This window comes from Leptodactylus fuscus, chromosome 6, assembly GCF_031893055.1.
Source record: "Leptodactylus fuscus isolate aLepFus1 chromosome 6, aLepFus1.hap2, whole genome shotgun sequence".
Classification (NCBI taxonomy): Eukaryota; Metazoa; Chordata; class Amphibia; order Anura; family Leptodactylidae; genus Leptodactylus; species Leptodactylus fuscus.
In genome coordinates, this window is record NC_134270.1 from 168,394,985 (window position 1) to 168,415,487 (window position 20,503).

At 39.2% G+C, this 20,503-nt stretch overlaps 1 protein-coding gene across 1 annotated transcript in view; it reads right to left on the reverse strand.

The window, feature by feature from the left end:
• The window catches only part of LOC142209163 (uncharacterized), a 35,675-nt gene extending 20,385 nt beyond the window's left edge, over positions 1 to 15,290 (reverse strand). The window contains exons 1-6 of the mRNA XM_075278094.1: positions 15,219 to 15,290; positions 13,566 to 13,649; positions 12,040 to 12,117; positions 9,119 to 9,202; positions 1,829 to 1,906; positions 605 to 688 (exon numbers count right to left, since the gene is read on the reverse strand). Coding sequence (XP_075134195.1) covers positions 605 to 688; positions 1,829 to 1,906; positions 9,119 to 9,202; positions 12,040 to 12,117; positions 13,566 to 13,649; positions 15,219 to 15,260 — 450 coding nt within the window. The 5' untranslated portion in view covers positions 15,261 to 15,290. The remainder of the gene's footprint in view (positions 1 to 604; positions 689 to 1,828; positions 1,907 to 9,118; positions 9,203 to 12,039; positions 12,118 to 13,565; positions 13,650 to 15,218) is intronic.
• Between the last annotated feature and the right edge of the window lie 5,213 nt (positions 15,291 to 20,503).

Here is a 20,503-nt window from a genome sequence, read left to right on the forward strand (position 1 = left end):
ACGGATTTGGGTTTCCCCCTTAACGAGTATCTGTTCCCCATAGACTATAATGGGGTTCGAAACCCGTTCGAACACACGAACATTGAGCGGCTGTTCGAATCGAATTTCGAACCTCGAACATTTTAGTGTTCGAACATCTCTAGTCTCGAGCATTCAACATGTGACCTTGACCAGTCTAGACCTGCTGTCTGCACCCATAAAGGGTTAAGATATTGATGACCTATACTTAGAATAGGATGAAGCTACATGATAAGGACATAAACATATTCTTTTTGGGCTATTTTTCCATATAATGAATATCATATTGTAATGGGCGAGTATTAACACATATATATATTTCAGAGTATTGCAACATAACAACAGTAACAGCTTGAGGACAGATCACATTTGCTCTGAGCGCCCTCTAGTGGTAGATGCAGATAAGTAGAATTTTATCCTTTAACTGTACGTATATGCATCGGATCTTGAGATATAAATCAGCAAAATGAAGCTCTGACCTCAAAGATTTGTCATGGAAATGGATCCAAAAATGTATGTGTAAAAGTGGACATTGCCGATAAATAGTCCATAGAGAAAAAAACATGCATTAATAGTTCATACTTACCACTCCTAGAAGAGGCAATAGATGCCAGCACTTATCCAAACCATCTCTAGATATGTCATATAATCTTATCATTTGATCCAGTGTCTAAAACAAGCACAAGAGATTATTTCATTCTTCATATATGCTTACTTTGTACACCAGAAATACATCAGAAAACAGTGCTATTTCTTTGTAATGTCACATATAATAGGCATAGATATGGCTGAAACTGTAAAGATTAATTTCAGCTTCAGATGACTCAGTACTAGACTTATGTGGGGTTCAATAACTTTTTTATGAATTGGAGTTTATATTGGCTTAGTGTTATAGTATTATAACACTGTCAGGACTCCTAGGAACCTATATATAATACATAGTGTAGAATACTCTTAGGACTCCTAGGAACCTATATATAAAACATAGTGTAGAATATTCTTAAGCAGCATTCACACTGAGTAACGCTGGCGTTTTTTTGTGCTTATTTGGGCACGTAGCGCCGCGTAAACACCGCGATTGCACCACGTTTGCGCCGTACAACACTACCGCAAAATAGCGTGGCGCAAACACGGCGTTTACGCGGCGCTACGTGCCCAAATAAGCACAAAAAACGCCAGCGTGAATGCTGCCTTAGGGCTCCTAGGAACCTATCTATAAAACATAGTGTAGAATACTCTTAGGGCTCCTAGGAACCTATCTATAAAACATAGTGTAGGACACTGTCAGGGATCCTAGGAATATATCTATAAACTTCAGAGAACAGAACTGAACTTCAAGAACTCTATTATTGATGAGTGAACTCTGAGAAAAGTGTTTTGGGTTCAGATGGTTCAGCCTTAAGATTCACTTTGCATCTATATGTCACAAATTGAAATGATTAGGTCTGTTCAGACCTCAGAGTATAATAAGTGGGCACTGAGGAAACTTAAACGGTTGTCCTCTTCTTGTTCTCCAGTGATTGTGAAACATATGGTAAATTGAAATTTTGAAACCAAAAATTTCATTTTCATTTTCAGAAACTACAACCCTGTGGCTATCGGCAAGACTGTTAAGACCAGAAGTGGTGCTGCTGTTGCCATCCACATTCTACATAGTCAGGGGGGTGGAGGACCTGTATCAGTAAAATAGATCTCTGACCTCTGTTTTAAATGTGCAATTTTCAATAGAAAAAAATGAATATGGAAAATTGGACATTCACTTTAAGTAATATTTGAAACAAGAACATTCATTACATGAACTCACACTTACCAATCCCAGAAGTAGATTAAACTTGTTACCCAAAACGTCCAGTGCTCCATGACACCATCTTATCAGCTCATTCAGCCTCTAAAACAAACATAAGAGAGTCTTATTTCATTCTTCATATGATTATTTTTTTACACTGGAAACACATCAGAAAACAATATAATGTACTTATAATGTGACACGTGATGGGCGCCATACTAGATCTGAAATTCAGAAACCAAGAATAGGCCGTGACAATTAACTGATTGTTGGGACTGTAATATAGTGAATGGTGGTTCTCCGGTTTGATCAAACTTATGTTGTAAGAACACCTCACATTATATGTTTACCCCATACAAGGGCTCATGAAGGTCACAGACCTGAACCTTGTTAACTTGGGAAAATTAGGCATTAACCATGTAAGAAAATTTTTTGAGCCTGTTACTAGAGATGAGCGAACAGTAAAATGTTCGAGATTCGATATTCGTTTCGAGTAGCCCCTCAATATTCGACTACTCGAATCGAATATCGAACCCTATTATAGTCTATGGGGGGGGAAATGCTTGTTTCAGGGGTAGGCAACGTTCGATCAAATTATACTTACCAAGTCCACAAGTGAGGGTCGGGCTGGATCCTCCGAGAAGTCTTCTCCGTGCAGCGTCCCCGCGGCATCTTCTGGCTCTGAATTCACTCTGCCAGGCATCGGGCCTGGGCAGAGCCGACTGCGCATGTCTGCACTACAAGCGGGCATGCGCAGTCGGCTCTGCCCAGGCCCGATGCCTGACAGTGAATTCAGAGCCGGAAGACGCCGCGGGGAAGCTGCACGGAGAAGACTTCTAAAGGTAGGAGAAGAACTAGCGTTGATTGGCCAACTGAATAGCATTCAGCCAATCAATGCTGGTTCTGCATCAAAATTTTCCATTCAAATAGTGAGTGGTACTACTCGCTCATCTCTACCTGTTACCAATTTCCAATTCTAAGAAACTCCTAGTTTAACCATACACTGAGTTTTGGATCACACTCCAAAAATTACTCCTATTTGGGAATGGTTCTTCCTCGTGGTTTTTTGTACACGTGACATTGATATTACAAAAAGGAATGGGTTTGCAAAAAAGATCACAATATAACTTGTCCTTACTACAGGCTTGTCATTTTGAAGAAATATTTATGTCTGTGTGCCTGCTTAACCCTATAGAAACACAGCTCAAAAGTGACTTGAGGACCAGGCCTCTTTTTTCAAAACTGACATGTGTCACTTTAAATGGCAATAACTTTGAGACGCTTTAACTTACACAAGTGATTCTGAGATTGTTTTTTCGTAACACATTGTACTTCATGTCAGTAGTAAATTTTAGTCGATATGTTTTGTCTTTAATTATGAAAAAATAGGAAATTTGGTGAAAATTTTTTAAAAAATTCAGTTTTCAAACTTTGAAATTGCAAGCCTTTCAAATAGAAATCCATACCACCCAAATTTTTTCATAAATATAATTAATCATGTCTCTGATTTATGTAGCAGTCAAATTTTAATTACCCTTTCATTTTTTCAGATATTATAAGGCTTACAAGTCAAGCAGTAATTTTCCAAATTTTCAAGAAAATTTCCAAAACACATTTTTCAAGGGACCAGTTCAGTTCTGAAGGGTACTTGAAAGGCCTCTCTAATAAAACCCCCCGAAAGTCACCCCATTCTAAAAACGGCACTCCTGAAAGAATCCAAAACAGCAGCTAGAAAGTTTCTTAACCCTTTCAGCATTTCACAACAATTACAACAAAATGGAGGTCAAATTTACATTTTTCAATTTCTGTCGCTAATATATTCATTTAGCCCTAGAATTTACACATTTACTAAGGGTTAAAGGAGAAACTGCATCCCACATTTTGTTACACAATTTCTCCCGAACACGACAGTACCCCATATGTGCTGGTACCCTAATGTACGGGCACATGGTCGCTCTCAGAGCGGATGGAGCACTAATTGGATTTTGTAGGCCAGATTTTGCTAGAATACTTTTCAGGCGCCATGTCCCGTTTGCAGAGCCCCCAAGGTGCCAAAACAGTGGAAAACCCCAAAATGTCACCCCATTTTGGAAACTAGACCCCTCAAGGAATTTATCAAGGGGTATAGTGAGCCCTTTGACCCTACAGGTGTTTCACAGATTTTTTTACCATTGATATGTGAAAATGAAAAATTACTTTTTTTATAATAAAATGTCACTGTAGCCCCAAATTTTTCATCTTCACAAGGGGTTAAAGGAAAAATTGCACCCCAAATTTTGTTACACAATTTCTCCCGAACATGACAGTACCCCATATGTGCTGGTACCCTAATGTACGGGCACACGGTCGCTCTCAGAGCGGATGGAGCGCTAATTGGATTTTGTAGGCCAGATTTTGGTACAATACTTTTCAGGCACCATGTTCCGTTTGCAGAGGCCCCAAGGTGCCAAAACAGTGGAAACCCCCAAATGTGACCCCATTTTGGAAACTATACCCCTCAAAGAATTTACTAAGGGGTATAGTGAGCCCTTTGACCCTACAGGAGTGTAACAGAATTGGCCCAACAAAAGGAAAAGTGACATTTTTTGCTATAAAATGTTGCTTTAACCCCAAATTTTGCATTTCCACAAGGGGATAAAAGAGAAAATGCACCCCACAAATTGTCAAGCATTTTGTCCCAACTACAGAAATGCCCCACATGTGGATGTAAAGTGATGTATGGGCACGCTGTGAGGTCCAGAGCTGAAGGATCGCTATTGGGATTTTGGTGGGCAAATTTAGCTGAAATCTGTTTCAGGCACCATGTTGCATTTGCAAAGCCCCTGAAGTGCTAGAACAGTGGAAACCCCCCCCCCCCCCCCCAAATGACCCCATTTTGAAAACTAGACCCCTCAAGGAATTTATCAAGGGGTTTAGTGAGCACTTGGACCCTACAGGTGTTTCACAGATTTTTTTACCATTGAGATGTGAAAATGAAAAATTACTTTTTTCCAATAAATCGTCCATTTAGCGCCATATTTTAAATTTTTACAAGTAGTTAGAGAATTAAAAGCCCCCCCAGTTTGTTACACAATTTCTCCTGAACATGGCAATACCCCATATGTGGTCATAATCTGCTGTATAGGAACATGGCGGGGCTCAGAATGGAAAGAGGGCTATTTGGCTTTTGAGGGCAGTTTTCAGGTGCCATGTCGCATTTGCTGAGCCCCTAAAGTACCAATACAATGGAAACCCCTCAAAAGTGACCCCATTTTAGAAACTGCACCTGTCAAGGAATGAATAAAGGGGTATTATCATTTTGAGCCTAAAAATGCTTCCCAAAAATTAATGTACAAAATGAAAATTTTAATTTTTAAAGAAATATGTCTTTTCGGTGCCCAATACGTTGCACCCACTTTGTGTTGTCAGAGACCTGCACTCCTAAAACTATTAAGTGGGCCATCTCGAGGGGCAAAAAATTATATATGTGGGTGTAAACTGCTGCTTGGGCACACAGCAGGGTTCAGAAGGGAAGGAGCACTGCGCTTTTTAGCTTTTGGGGTACAGATTTAGAGGGACTTTCTGGGTGCCATGATGTTTTTGTAGAGCCCTGGAGGTGACAGTGAAATAGAATTCCCCAAGAAGTGACCCCATTTTGTAAGGGCAATTTTAGGGTCTCTGCAAAAGTGTCATGGCATCCAAAAAAAAAACCCCAAACCGTCTAAGTCTGTGCTACAAAAACCAAATAACCTTCTTCCCTTCTGTGTCTGGCTGTGCCCTAATATCAATTTATACCCACATATGACATTACGTGCATTATCCGGGGTACACCAGTGTCATACATGTGTCATACATGTGTCATAAACTGCAGTTTGGACGTACAGCAGGGCGCAGAAGGGAAGGAGCGCGATGCGGCTTTTGGAGTACAGATTCAGATGTTTGGTATCTGGACGCCATGTCATGTTTGTAGAGCCTGTAAGGTACCAGAAAAGTGGATTCCCCAAAGGTGTGACCCCAGTTTGAAAACTGCACCCCTCAAAGAATTTCTCAGGGGGTGTAGTGAGTATTAGTATCCCGGACGTGACTGCACAGCGGATGGCGAAGAGGGAATATATAAGCTGTGCGGAGTACATTGGGAACACCACATTCCCTACTATGTCCTAGTAGCTCCTATAATTGGGGGAGTCACTCTGGGGGTCACTTTGGGGGTCACTTCTGGTATATTTTCCCTCGTAAGCTCTAAATCTGGGGTGTCCCCTGATATTCGCTTGCACAGCTTATATATTCCCTACATGACGCAGCCAGTTGAGTTCTAATAATTTGGCGATTTTTGCGGGTTTTTGTTCTTGCATTACTAGATGCTATATTTTCTTTATTTTTCTGGTGACGCAGCCATATAAGGGCTTGTTGTTTGCGGGATGAGATGTATTTTGTAATGACACCATTTTGGGGTGCCTACAACTTACTGAATACATTTTATTAACTCTTTTTTTGCTGGATTTAAATTAAAAAAATCAATTCCGGCATTGCGTTTTACCTTTTAAATTTTTCACCATGCAGCGTACAGTATAAGTAACATATTATCTTCATTCTGTGGGTCGGTACGGTTACGGCGATACCTCATTTATATTATTTTTTTTTATGCGTAACTAATTCTGCAGAACAAAAACACATTTGGAGACATAAATCAATGTTTTTTGCATCGCCATCTTCTGAGAGGCGTAACATTTTTATTTTTTGGTTGACAGTGTTGGTTGGGGGCTTATTTTTTGCGGGACAATGTGTGCTTTTTATTGGCACTGTTGTGAGGTGCATTTGACTTTTTGATCACTTTTTATAGCACATTCTGTAAGGTGAGATGGCGAAAAATCACTACTTCTGGCGGGTTTTTTCCGTTTTTTTTCTCCGTCATTCACCGTGTACATTAAATATTGTTTCAGTTTTATTGTACAGATTGTTACGGATGCGGCGATACCAAATATGTATTGTTTTGATTAATTTTTAGTTTTTTTTTTATAATTCATTTTCTATAGAAAAAAAAGGGTTTTTGGGGCTTGATAACTTTATTAATTGTTTCAAAACACTTTATTTTTTTTTCCACTTTTTTTTTTTAACTTTTTCATGTGTCCCCTATGGGACACTTACATGAGTGAAGATTGCATCACTGATCCTGTTTACAGAGTGAGTCACAGGCTGCAGTAAGAGCCTGCACGTTATCACTCTGTAAACAGGAAGTGAGGCTCAGCTCGTGCAGACGGACGGGACAGTACAGCTCCAGAAGACGCCGGCCAGGATACAAAGGTAAGTGGGACTCAGAGCTGGCTGGGGTGACTAATTAGACCCCTGGCTACATAGTAGGGATACCAGCACCCCCCGATCTCGCAGCGGAGGGTGCCGGGGATCCCTACAAGATCGGGCAACCCGTTGTTTGCCGTGATCATGTTTGATCACGGCAATCAACGGGTTAAAACCCAAAATCAGCACTCATGTCTGATGGAGGGGGATGGAGCAGGATGTTAGGTGTCAGATACAATTAACATCCGCTCCAAGAACGCCCGCACTGCGCTGCGGGGATTGTTTACATCCATGACGTACTATTACTTCATGGGTCGTTAAGTACCAGACATCCATGAAGTAATAGTACGTCATGGGTCGCTAAGGGGTTAAAACTACAGAATCTGATGAAAATTTTTTGACACATTGTCATTGTGCCTGCCACTTGAAAAATGAAGCTATAAAGAATTATTTATTTTTATGGGAGCACCCGGGAAAGACAATTATAGAATTTAAAAAAATAAATAAATACAGCAAACAATGAGAGTACCAGGCCTGTTAGCTGAAAATGCTAGAAAATACTCTGAAATTAAACATTCTAGGACTGTGGCAAGCAGAAAAGAACCTGGATTATCCTTCTGATTATCCCTGTATCGGAGCAAATGCCACATCCTCATTGTGTTTACAGAATTTCCAAAACAATTTGCATTCAACATGTGACCTTGACCAGTCTAGACCTGCTGTTTGCACCCATAAACAGTATTGATGACCTATACATAGAATCGGATGAAGCTGCGTGATAAGGACAAACATTTTATTTGGGCTTTTCCACAAATATATTGCAGAACATTGCAACATAAATAAAACAGTAACAATAACAGTAACAGCTGTGAGGACAGTCCCTATCGGGTTTCAACCATTTTACATTGAGTTTGCGATATATTGTATAATTATTATTATTATTATTATTATTATTATTATTATTAATAAGTTTTATAGCAAACTCAATAATGCCTTCTAATGGTGAATGCAGACAAACATAATTTTATCCTTTGACTGTACATATATAACATTGGATTTGGAGATCTGTATCAGCAAAATGGAGCTCTGACCTTAAAAGGGTATTCCCATAACCCTTGTTCACCAACCTGCAGGCTTTGTGCTCTGTTCACTTCCTGGTTTTCTGGGCACATTGGTGGGCGGGGTTTCACTTGCTCTGCTATCTGCTATGTTTGCAGTTAGTAATGAGGGATTGGTTGTAAATGCATTACCACAGTATGACGCTGATGTAGAGGCTGATGTAGCAGAGCTGGATTTGAGTCAGCTTGTATTACATACAGAGATATCGGACTCCCTATCTCAGCCCTTATCAGCCAAATTCAATTAAACCGGCTGATAAGTGGAAGAGCTGAAGATAGACAGCACAGTAATCCCAGAGCTCTCACCTCCCCCTCCCCTATCTGAGGAGCTCCATTGCTTGTCAGCCCCTCCCTCCCCCCCTGAGAGCAGGCAGCTATGTCACTTGGGAAATGAGCCCAGTGACCATAGAAACTGAGTGTAGGGGCCACACGGTGGCTCAGTGGTTAGCACTGCAGCCTTGCAGCGCTGGGTCCTGGTGTTCAAATCCCGCCAAGGGCATAAAACCATCTGCAAGGAGTTTGTATGTTCTCCCCGTGTTTGCATGGATTTCCATCCCATATTCCAAAAAAAGACATACTGATAGGGAAAAATGTACATTGTGAGCTCTATGTGGGGCTCACAATCTACATTTAAAAAAAAAAAAAAAAAAAAAAGAAACTGAGTGTAAACAATGAAGTGAATAAATTAAGATAGCGGCCAAACAAAGCAGTTTTGATAAAGCAATGTATTTAGGAAAAGTCTTACATCCACATAAACTAGCAGTATAGATAGGATCCTTGTTACGGGACAACCCCTTTAATAAATAATTGTCATGAAATAATTAGTGCAAAATATTGGATCTAAAAATGTATGTGCAAAAGTGAACATTCCCTTAAAGCAGTCTGTAGAACAAGGACATGCATTAAAAGAGGTCAGACTCACCACTTCTAGAAGCAGCAATAGATGCCAGAACTTATCCAAGCCATCCCTAGATATGTCATATAATTTTATCAGAAGATTCAATGTCTGAAACAAACAGAAGAGATTCTCATTTCATTCTTCATATATGCTTACTTTGTATACATCAAGAAACACTTCAGAAAACAGTGTAATTCCTTTGTAATATCACATATGATTGGCATAGATATGGTCGAACTTCTAAAAATTCATTTCAGCATTGGGTGGCTCAGTCCCAGATTTGTTTCGTGTTGAATACGTTCCTTAAATATTGGAATTTATTGACTTAAAACTGGACTACAGTGTCTATAAAGCATAGCACATGATAATGTCTGGATTCCTAAGACTCAATAAAATTACTGTAAGACACTCTCAGAGCTCCTACGACTATATCTATACAGCATAGTGTATAACACTGTCAGGGCTCCTAGGACTCTATCTATAATACATAGTGTATGACACTGTCAGGGCTCCTAGGGCTATATATCTATACAGCATAGTGTATAACACTGTCAGGGCTCCTAGGACTCTATCTATAATACATAGTGTATGACACTGTCAGGGCTCCTAGGACTATATATCTATAATACATAGTGTATGACACTGTCAGGGCTCCTAGGACTATATATCTATAATACATAGTGTATGACACTGTCAGGGCTCCTAGGGCTATATATCTATACAGCATAGTGTATAACACTGTCAGGGCTCCTAGGACTATATATCTATAATACATAGTGTATGACACTGTCAGGGCTCCTAGGACTATATATCTATAATACATAGTGTATGACACTGTCAGGGCTCCTAGGACTATATATCTATAATACATAGTGTATGACACTGTCAGGGCTCCTAGGACTATATATCTATAATACATAGTGTATGACACTGTCAGGGCTCCTAGGACTATATATCTAATACATAGTGTATAACACTGTCAGGGCTCCTAGGACTATATATCTATAATACATAGTGTATGACACTGTCACGGCTCCTAGGACTATATATCTATAATACATAGTGTATGACACTGTCAGGGCTCCTAGGACTATATATCTATAATACATAGTGTAGAATACTCTTAGGACTCCTAGGAACCTATCTATAAAACAAAGTGTAGAATACTGTCAGGGCTCCTAGGAACCTATCTATATATATAAAACATAGTGTAGAATACTCTTAGGACTCCTAGGAACACATCTATAAAATATAGTGTAGAACACTGTCAGGGATCCTAGGAATATATCTATAAAACAATGTATGTCACTGTCAGAACTTCAAGAACGCTATTATAGATGAGTACATCTCTGAGAAAAGTGTTTTGGGTTCAGATGGTTCAACCTTAAAGGGCTATTCCCATGTACATGATCATATCTATATTTGTAGATAATTAAAAGTTAAACATATTTGCAAATATAAGTAATTAAAAATTCTGCAAAGTTTTAAAGATTTTCTCTAACATTCTTAGTGGTGAGTCTGTTGTTTTGATCGGTTGCCGATGGTTACGACCACTAATGCAGACACTTTCTATGGTCTGGGACTTGTCAGGAACCCAGCTATGATTTTCTTATTGTAGCTGAGATATCATGCAGGGACACTACATGTATTGGAAGATATCCCGGCCACAATAAGGCAATCACAGCTGATTTTCTGCCCTTAGAAAGTTCCTGCATTAGTGGTCGTATCTGCTGGCAACTGATCAAGACAACAAGACTGTGACCATGAGATATTTAGAGAAAATCTTTAAAACTCTGCAAAATGTTTAATTACTTATATGTGCAAAAATGTTTTAATTTTAATTATCTACAAATGTAAAAATAATTATGTACATGGGAATACCCCTTTAAGATTCACTTTGCATCTATATGTCACAAATTGAAATGGTTATTCTTTGGGGTCTGTTCAGACCTCAGAGTATAATAAGTGGGCACTGAGGAAACTTAAACAGTTGTCCTCTCCTTCCCTTACCTTACCTCACCTGTGCATCCCTGCAACGTCCTGTGCCCCCTTGGGGGCCTCTTCCAGACTCTTCTGGCCTCCTAAGTGTCATAATGTTGTGACATCATCCAGAAAGCCAAAAGAAATCGGAAGAGGGTGAAGAAGTTGTGAGGTTGTTCAGTAGAGGAGAGGGAAAGTGCGTATAATAGTTTGTTATGCTTTCACACATCCCTTTGGGGCTCCACTTATTATATTCTAAGGACTGAAGACTATAATAATTTCATTTCTGGTTCATGAGTGACAAACCCCCAAAGTTTCAACTTCTTGGTGGCCCAGGAAGGGTGTGGAAACACAAATAACAGTTTGTTACTATTCCTCGCCCTTCCTGGGAATTCTTGCACCATCTAATGCTCCATTGGAGCCATCTTCAGCCTTATTTGACCTCCTGGATGTTTTTTTTTCTTTTTATTTTATATAATTTGAGTAGAATCCTGGATAGATTTGTCTCAAATAGACTTATAGATAGAGAGCTATAAAAGATAGTGTATTACATTGTCAGGTTCAGAGAACCCCGTCTAACCTATTTTTAGCTCCCTATGGCAAAAACATATCATTAATGTTAAAGTAACACGTATATCTGTGGGAAAGTGTGTGGTAGGCAGTGAATGTAAAACATATGGTAGGCAGTAAATTGAAATTTTGAAACCAAAAATGTCATTTTCATTCTCAGAAACTACAACAACCCTGTGGCTATCGGCAAGACTGTTAAGACCAGAAGTGGTGCTGCTGTTGCCATCCACATTCCACATAGTCAGGGGGGTGGAGGACCTGTATCAGCAAAATAGATCTCTGACCTCTGTTTTAAATGTGCAATTTTCAATAGAAAAAAATGAATATGGAAAATTGGACATTCACTTTAAGTAATATTTGAAACAAGAACATTCATTACATGAACTCACACTTACCAATCCCAGAAGTAGATTTAACTTGTTACCCAAAATGTCCAGTGCTCCATGACACCATCTTATCAGCTCATTCAGCCTCTAAAACAAACATAAGAGAGTCTTATTTCATTCTTCATATGATTATTTTTTTTACAATGGAAACACATCAGAAAACGATATAATGTACTTGTAATGTGACACGTGATGGGCGCCATACTAGATCTGAAATTCAGAAACCAAGAATAGGCCGTGACAATGAACTGATTGTTGGGACTGGAATATAGTGAATGGTGGTTCTCCGGTTTGATCAAACTTATCTTATAAGAACACCTCACATTATAAGATTACCCTATAAAAGGGCTCATGAAGGTCACAGACTTGAATGTTGTTTACTTGGGAAAATTAGGCATCAACCATGTAGGAAAATTTTTTGAGCCTGTTACCAATTTCCAATTCTAAGAAACTCCTAGTTTAACTATACACTGAGTTTTGGATAACGCTCCAAAAATTACCCCTATTTAGGAATGGTTCTTGCTCATGGTTTTTTGTACACGCGACATTTATATTACAAAAAGGAATGAGTTTGTAAAAAAGATGACAAAATATGACTTATCATTACTACAGGCTTGTCATTTTGAAGAAATATTTGTGGTTGTGTGCCTGCTTAAAATTACAGAATTTGATGAAAATTTTTTGACACATTGTCATTGTGCCTGCCACTTGAAAAATGAAGCTATAAGGAATTATTTATTTTTATGGTAGCACTCAGGAGAGACAATTATAGAATTTCAAGAAAAAAAAAAGCAAATGATCAGAGTACCATGACTGTTAGCTGAAAATGCTAGAAAATACTCAGAAATGAAACAGATTCTAGCACCGTGGCAAGCAGAAAAGAACCTGGATTATCCTTCTGATTATCCCTGTATGGGAGCAAATGCCACATCCTCATTGTGTTTACAGTTTACAGAATTTCAAGAAAAATTTGTAGCACACTGTCAGCATTCCAGCGTTCCCACTTTTGCACCCAAATATATAACACTGAGCGTTCAACATGCGACCTTGACCAGTCTAGACCTGCTGTTTGCACCCATAAACAATATTGATGACCTATACATAGAATCGGATGAAGCTGCCTGATAAGGACATACATTTTATATGGGCTTTTCCACATGCCATGGCAACATAAATAAAGCACAGTAACAATAACAGTAACAGCTTGAGGACAGTCCCCATCAGGGTTCAACCATTTTACATTGAGTTTGCTATATATTGTAATAATTATTATTATTAATAATTTTAATATACAGCACACTCAATAACGCCCTCTAATGGTGGATGCAGACAAACAGAATTTTATCCTTTGTCTGTACATATATAACATTGGATTTGGAGATCTGTGTCAGCAAAATGGAGCTCTGACCTTAATAAAGAATTGTCATGAAATAATTAGTGCTAAATATTGGATCTAAAAATGTATGTGCAAAAGTGAACATTCCCTTAAAGCAATCTGTGAAACAAGGACATGCACTAAAAGAGGTCAGACTCACCACTTCTAGAAGCAGCAATAGATGGCAGAACTTATCCAAGCCATCCCTAGATATGTCATATAATTTTATCAGAAGATTCAATGTCTGAAACAAACAGAAGAGAATCTCATTTCATTCTTCATATATGCTTACTTTGTATACATCAAGAAATACATCAGAAAACAGTGTAATTTCTTTGTAATGTCACATATGATTGGCATAGATATGGTCGAACTTCTAAAAATTTATTTCAGCATTGGGTGGCTCAGTCCCAGATTTGTTTCGTGTTGAATACGTTTCTTAAATATTGGAATTTATTGACTTAAAACTGGACTGCAGTGTCTATAAAGCATAGCACATGATAATGTCTGGATTCCTAAGATTCAATAAAATTACTGTAAGACGCTCAGAGCTCCTACGACTATATCTATACAGCATGGTGTATAACACTGTCAGGGCTCCTAGGACTATATATCTATACAGCATAGTGTATGACACTGTCACGGCTCCTAGAACTCTATTAGTGATGGGTAAACCTCTGTGGATTGATTTTGGGCTTGGATGGTGAAATGATTATACTCTGGGGTCTTTTCAGACCCCATATTATAAATGGACGACCAGGACTGGTGTGGAAACGTAGCAATTATACTCACCTTCCCTCATGTCTCCTGGGCTTCCTTGCAGTGTCCTGTTCTCCCTGTCCACAGGAGTGACATCAAGAGCCCCAGGGTCACATGAGACGAACACTACCTTAATGATGCATGCATTAAAGTGTCATGGTGTGGTGTCGTGACAATGGTGGCGTGCACATTTCCCCACACTGACATATCCAAGGAGAAGTCCACATTCTCTATCACTTGGCAAGAAGATAAAGAAGGGATAATTTTCCAAATTAAGTAACTGGAGCTATGTATCCTCCATCAAGGCTCAGCCCATGCCATCAGTTGGTAAAACACAGTGGAATCCACTGATTGGACAGCGACTGCACCGATAGCAACTTGGCCTTGTGCAAGATAAGTTGCAGAACCACCAGTTGACAGGCCGCATATTGCTTTTTTCTGGACACGCATTCCTTCAAGCATGGAAGATACTGGAATAGAGGAGAAGGAAAAGAAGCAAATGGTGATGATGAGAATAGTCATGACCATCTGCTAGGTGTGGATGTGATCTGTCTACAAGGAAGATCAGTAGGAGAAGGAGTAGGACAGATTTGCTCACTTTCCTTGCCAGTGCCACTGCCAATTGTATTTTCCCAAAGGAGCTGGTGAAGTCTTAGTTCCTACATTGGATCTTTCATGGCCACAGCTAATTTTCTTCTTGTCGATATTACACCTTGCCATAGATTTGTCATTTGGTAATGTACAAAAAAATTCACACAAGACAACCACGTAGCTGTTCTTGGACTATGTTGGGACTATACTACCTCTGGCACCACCCTGTTCCTCTGATGTGACCCTGTCACCCTGACCCAGTTGCCAAATACTACCTCCAAGAAAATCATAATATTCTAGAAGGTTCCACATTCATGCTATGGATTAGTGTCAGTGAAGATGAAGAACTCTTATCTCTGTTAAAATTAGTCACCGAATTAAAAAAAAAAAAAAATGCAAAAGTGGACATTCCCTTTAAGTAGATTCTGGAACAAAGACATGGTTTAAACTAATTCAGACTTACCAATCCCACAAGTAGATAACAGTGGTTACCCAGAATGTTCATAGCGTCATGAAAACATCTTATCAACTCATCCAGCATCTAAAAAAAACCACAATTCTTATTTAATTTTTCTTATTTTATCCTTATTTTTTGCATCAGAACATGTAATAATATTGTTGTAATGTCACACCTGAGGGGCGCCATACTAGACCTGAAATTCAGCAACCAATAATGGGCTGTGATGATTAACCAGAGTCAGAATTTTTTTTAACAAAACTGAAACTGCGTCAATTTGTCTTGGACAAATTAAAATGGCCGCCTGATAAAAGTTTACATTTTTTTTGAAAATACATACAAATGCTTTGCTGACAACAAAACACTAAATCTGTCTTTGCTACTTCACTACTATGCCATCTTGTTGCCTTCCCTAATCCAAAAAAAATCTGTTTCTTAAATTTTCTTTTCCTCACCCAGTAAACAGTGTGCTGCTGATCTCAAAAATTTCAGTTTATTAAGGTTTTTTTTGGAGTTACCCAAAGTACATACAAACTGCCGCCATTGTAATGGTAAAAAAGTAACAAGCTGAAGCAGTTCTAGTCTAATACGCACTAACCAGGTCAATCTTTTACTGTTTTTAGTGATTTGCTATTTTTCTTGAAATAGTTTTATGTTATAAAATCTATAAAAAAAAAAAAAAAAAAAAAAAAGACACCATGTCAGATTAGTTGCCAATAACTAGTAGAATTAAGCAAGTTGCAGTAAAATGACAGGCAGGAGACAGGCAAAAGGAGAGAGTGGAGGAAACTCTTGTGCAACTACTAACAAAAAGAACGTGTGTGGCAAACAGCAACACTACTTCTGGTCTGGACGGAATGGTGTTCCACATCTGGCCTCAATAGACCATACATGAGATGATAGATAAAGTAAGTAAATAAAGAAAAGAAACCCCAATAACAGTCCCACAAGGACCAGGTATCAGATGAAGGAGATTGAATCCATCGAGCCTCTTTTTGTAAAATGACATGATCCCAGTTGCCACCCCTTGAAGACCTGCAAATGTTCTCAATGGCCTGAAAAGTAATAGTGGAGGGATTTCCCCCATGGCATTGCCTTACATAGGTTGCAAGGGTCTATCCTCTTTGCATGTGATGTGCCCTATGTGGTTGAGTATGTGTGGAGTATGTACAGTGGGGCAAAAAAGTATTTAGTCAGTCACCAATAGTGCAAGTTCCACCACTTAAAAAGATGAGAGGCGTCTGTAATTTACATCATAGGTAGTCCTCAACTATGAGAGACAAAATGAGAAAACAAATCCAGAAAATCACATTGTCTGATTTTGTAAAAATTTATTTGCAAATTATGGTGGAAAATAAGTATTTGGTCACCTACAAACAATCAAGATTTCTGGCTCTCACAGACCTGTAACTTCTTCTTTAAGAGTCTCCTCTTTCCTCCACTCATTACCTGTAGTAATGGCACCTGTTTAAACTTGTTATCAGTATAAAAAGACACCTGTGCACACCCTCAAACAGTCAGACTCCAAACTCCACTATGGTGAAGACCAAAGAGCTGTCAAAGGACACCAGAAACAAAATTGTAGCCCTGCACCAGGCTGGGAAGACTGAATTTGCAATAGGCAACCAGCTTAGATTGAAGAAATCAACTGTGGGAGCAATAATTAGAAAATGGAAGACATACAAGACCACTGATAATCTCCCTCGATCTGGGGCTCCACGCAAAATCTCACCCCGTGGGGTCAAAATGATCACAAGAACGGTGAGCAAAAATCCCAGAACCACGCGGGGGGACCTAGTGAATGAACTGCAGAGAGCTGGGACCAATGTAACAAAGCCTACCATCAGTAACACACTATGCCGCCAGGGACTCAGATCCTGCAGTGCCAGACGTGTCCCACTGCTTAAGCCAGTACATGTCCGGGCCCGTCTGAAGTTTGCTAGAGAGCATTTGGATGATCCAGAAGAGTATTGGGAGAATGTCCTATGGTCTGATGAAACCAAACTGGAACTGTTTGGTAGAAACACAACTTTTCGTGTTTGGAGGAAAAAGAACACTGAGTTGCATCCATCAAACACCATACCTACTGTAAAGCATGGGGGTGGAAACATCATGCTTTGGGGCTGTTTCTCTGCAAAGGGGCCAGGACGACTGATCCGGGTACATGAAAGAATGAATGGGGCCATGCATCGTGAGATTTTGAGTGCAAACCTCCTTCCATCAGCAAGGGCATTGAAGATGAAACGTGGCTGGGTCTTTCAACATGACAATGATCCAAAGCACACCGCCAGGGCAACGAAGGAGTGGCTTTGTAAGAAGCATTTCAAGGTCCTGGAGTGGCCTAGCCAGTCTCCAGATCTCAACCCTATAGAAAACCTTTGGAGGGAGTTGGAAGTCCGTGTTGCCAAGCGACAGCCCCAAAACATCACTGCTCTAGAGGAGATCTGCATGGAGGAATGGGCCAACATACCAACAACAGTGTGTGCCAACCTTGTGAAGACTTACAGAAAACCTCTGACCTCTGTCATTGCCAACAAAGGATATAGAACAAAGTATTGAGATGAAATTTTGTTACTGACCAAATACTTATTTTCCACCATAATTTGCAAATAAATTCTTACAAAATCAGACAATGTGATTTTCTGGATTTGTTTTCTCATTTTGTCTCTCATAGTTGAGGTCTACCTATGATGTAAATTACAGACGCCTCTCATCTTTTTAAGTGGTGGAACTTGCACTATTGGTGACTGACTAAATACTTTTTTGCCCCACTGTATGTGTTTAGCTTCCGAAACTGTCTGTTGGTCTTTCCTATATAGTTCAGAGGGCAGGGACAGGAGGCCACATACACCACTCCCTCTGTGCGGCAATAGATGAATTCTTTTATCAGGTAGGTAATGCCAGTAGATGCCAATGTTATTTCCTTGCAGATAAAAGCACATGCTCAACATGCACCTACTTAAAGTACTCAATGGAGTAAGGAGACTATGAATAAGTTCTTCCCTGACGTTGCGATCCCTCCAGAATGTGATAGTGGGAGTTGCTAAAATGACCTCCTGAATATCAGTATCCTGTTTCAGGATGTCCCAATATGCTCACAGAGACTGATAGGCTAGGCCCCAATTCTGATCAAAGGTGCCAATAAATCAGACCATTCCCCCCGACTTTCCCGTTTAGGAGGTCCAAGCAGGTAAGACGGCACACAGGATTGTGTGCCCATCTTTGCTCTCCTGAGTACGTGTTGGGGATACCCCTGTCGCATGATTGGGATTCTAATAGTTGCCATAGGTCGTGGAAGTCTGAATCCGAGTTCCTCCCTATTTGATGCCCTCATAAACATATCACAAGATTTTCTTTTTAATTCAAAGTTTGTTTTTCACATATCACATGATATCAAGCCTTATTGTTTGCATTGGCTTTTATTATTTTTACAGGGACCATTCTCACTGTGACTTTCGCACCAATTGCAAAAACAAAACCATGCAAATAATATAAAAGCAAACTGTGAACTGCAGAACATGGGGCCAATAAAAGTCACTGAAAATAGTTCAACAAAGACTAAACGTAGTTGTCACAGATGTAGGTCATGTAGTCGAGTCCTCCAAACGGACATCACCGGTGAATGATCATCTATTCTTCACGTCCATACAAAGAGAAAAACTTCTATTGTAATAATTCACTTAACACAAACTCTTTCCTCCATCTTGCTGTCTGTTGTAGTCGAGAACACAGGAAGTGAATATCCGCATTCCCAGAGAATACCGTGCACTGAGCTCTGACTATAAGCTTGGACATGTATACGATGACGTGGCGACCATCACACCTTCTATATCGGGTTGTTTAGAGCTGGATTTAAAGTGAAACTCCCTATTTATACAACTTATATAACAGGCACAAGCATTCAGAGTTTTTCAGTAGCCCGCACCATACGTGACTGTCCAACATATGTGACGTGGCGGGAGCTGAGAGTATCTGCATAGAAAACATTGTAACAAGTATACATTACATTACAGTGCCGTACAGCTCATCCTGGTAGGGTCCGACCACACTGCTTTACATGTTGGACTGGAGACATCTCTGTACATAGATTAGATTGTTTTTATTGTTCATCCAATTTCTCATCTTTTGGACTTTAACCCCTTCTTTGTAATTGTCAGTATCCATATATACATAGGGAGAATATGTAAGGAGTGAATATCTACACACAGTATATGCAGCATCTAGGAAAGACTGTATGGAGGATCTACTATGGAAATGTACAGCCTCTAGATAGATAGATAGATAGATAGATAGATAGATAGATAGATAGATAGATAGATAGATAGATAGATAGATAGATAGATAGATAGGAGATAGATAGATAGGAGATAGATAGATAGGAGATAGATAGATAGGAGATAGATAGATAGATACATAGATAGATAGATAGATAGATAGATAGATAGATAGATAGATAGATAGATAGATAGATAGATAGATAGGAGATAGATAGATAGATAGATAGATAGGAGATAGATAGATAGGAGATAGATAGATAGATAGATAGATAGATAGATAGATAGATAGATAGATACATAGATAGATACATAGATAGATAGATAGATAGATAGATAGATAGATAGATAGATAGATAGATAGGAGATAGATAGATAGATAGGAGATAGATAGATAGGAGATAGATAGATAGATAGATAGATAGATAGATAGATAGATAGATAGATAGATAGATAGGAGATAGATAGATAGATAGATACATAGATAGATAGATAGATAGATAGATAGATAGATAGATAGGAGATAGATAGATAGATAGGAGATAGATAGATAGATAGATAGATAGATAGATAGATAGATAGATAGATAGAGAAATATCAAGTGAATCAAACACTTTGGATGGATTTTAGCCACATCACTGGCTCTGGACACTTTTTACAGCTGTCAAGCTAAACACCAATAACCTAACATTATAGAACAATAGACAATAAACAATATAACAATAGACATAATAAAGTTCCCTATGTAGATGACACCTCTTATATACATCATTATTCTTATTATCCCGTACCTTCAGTAACGGAGGGATCTCTTGTGAGCTTTCGTACAATGTCAGTCTCGCCTGCTGTGTAAATCTCTGGGTTTCATTTCCTTCCCTCCAGTCAAGTAGATTTGGCAGGAGGAACAACTTTCACTTTCTCTCCTCAGCAGCAGAACAGGAATAATCACTTCCAGATCCTGTATGGTGAGTGAGATCTCAGGTTACTGCAACTCAGCCACAGGTCACAACACGTAAG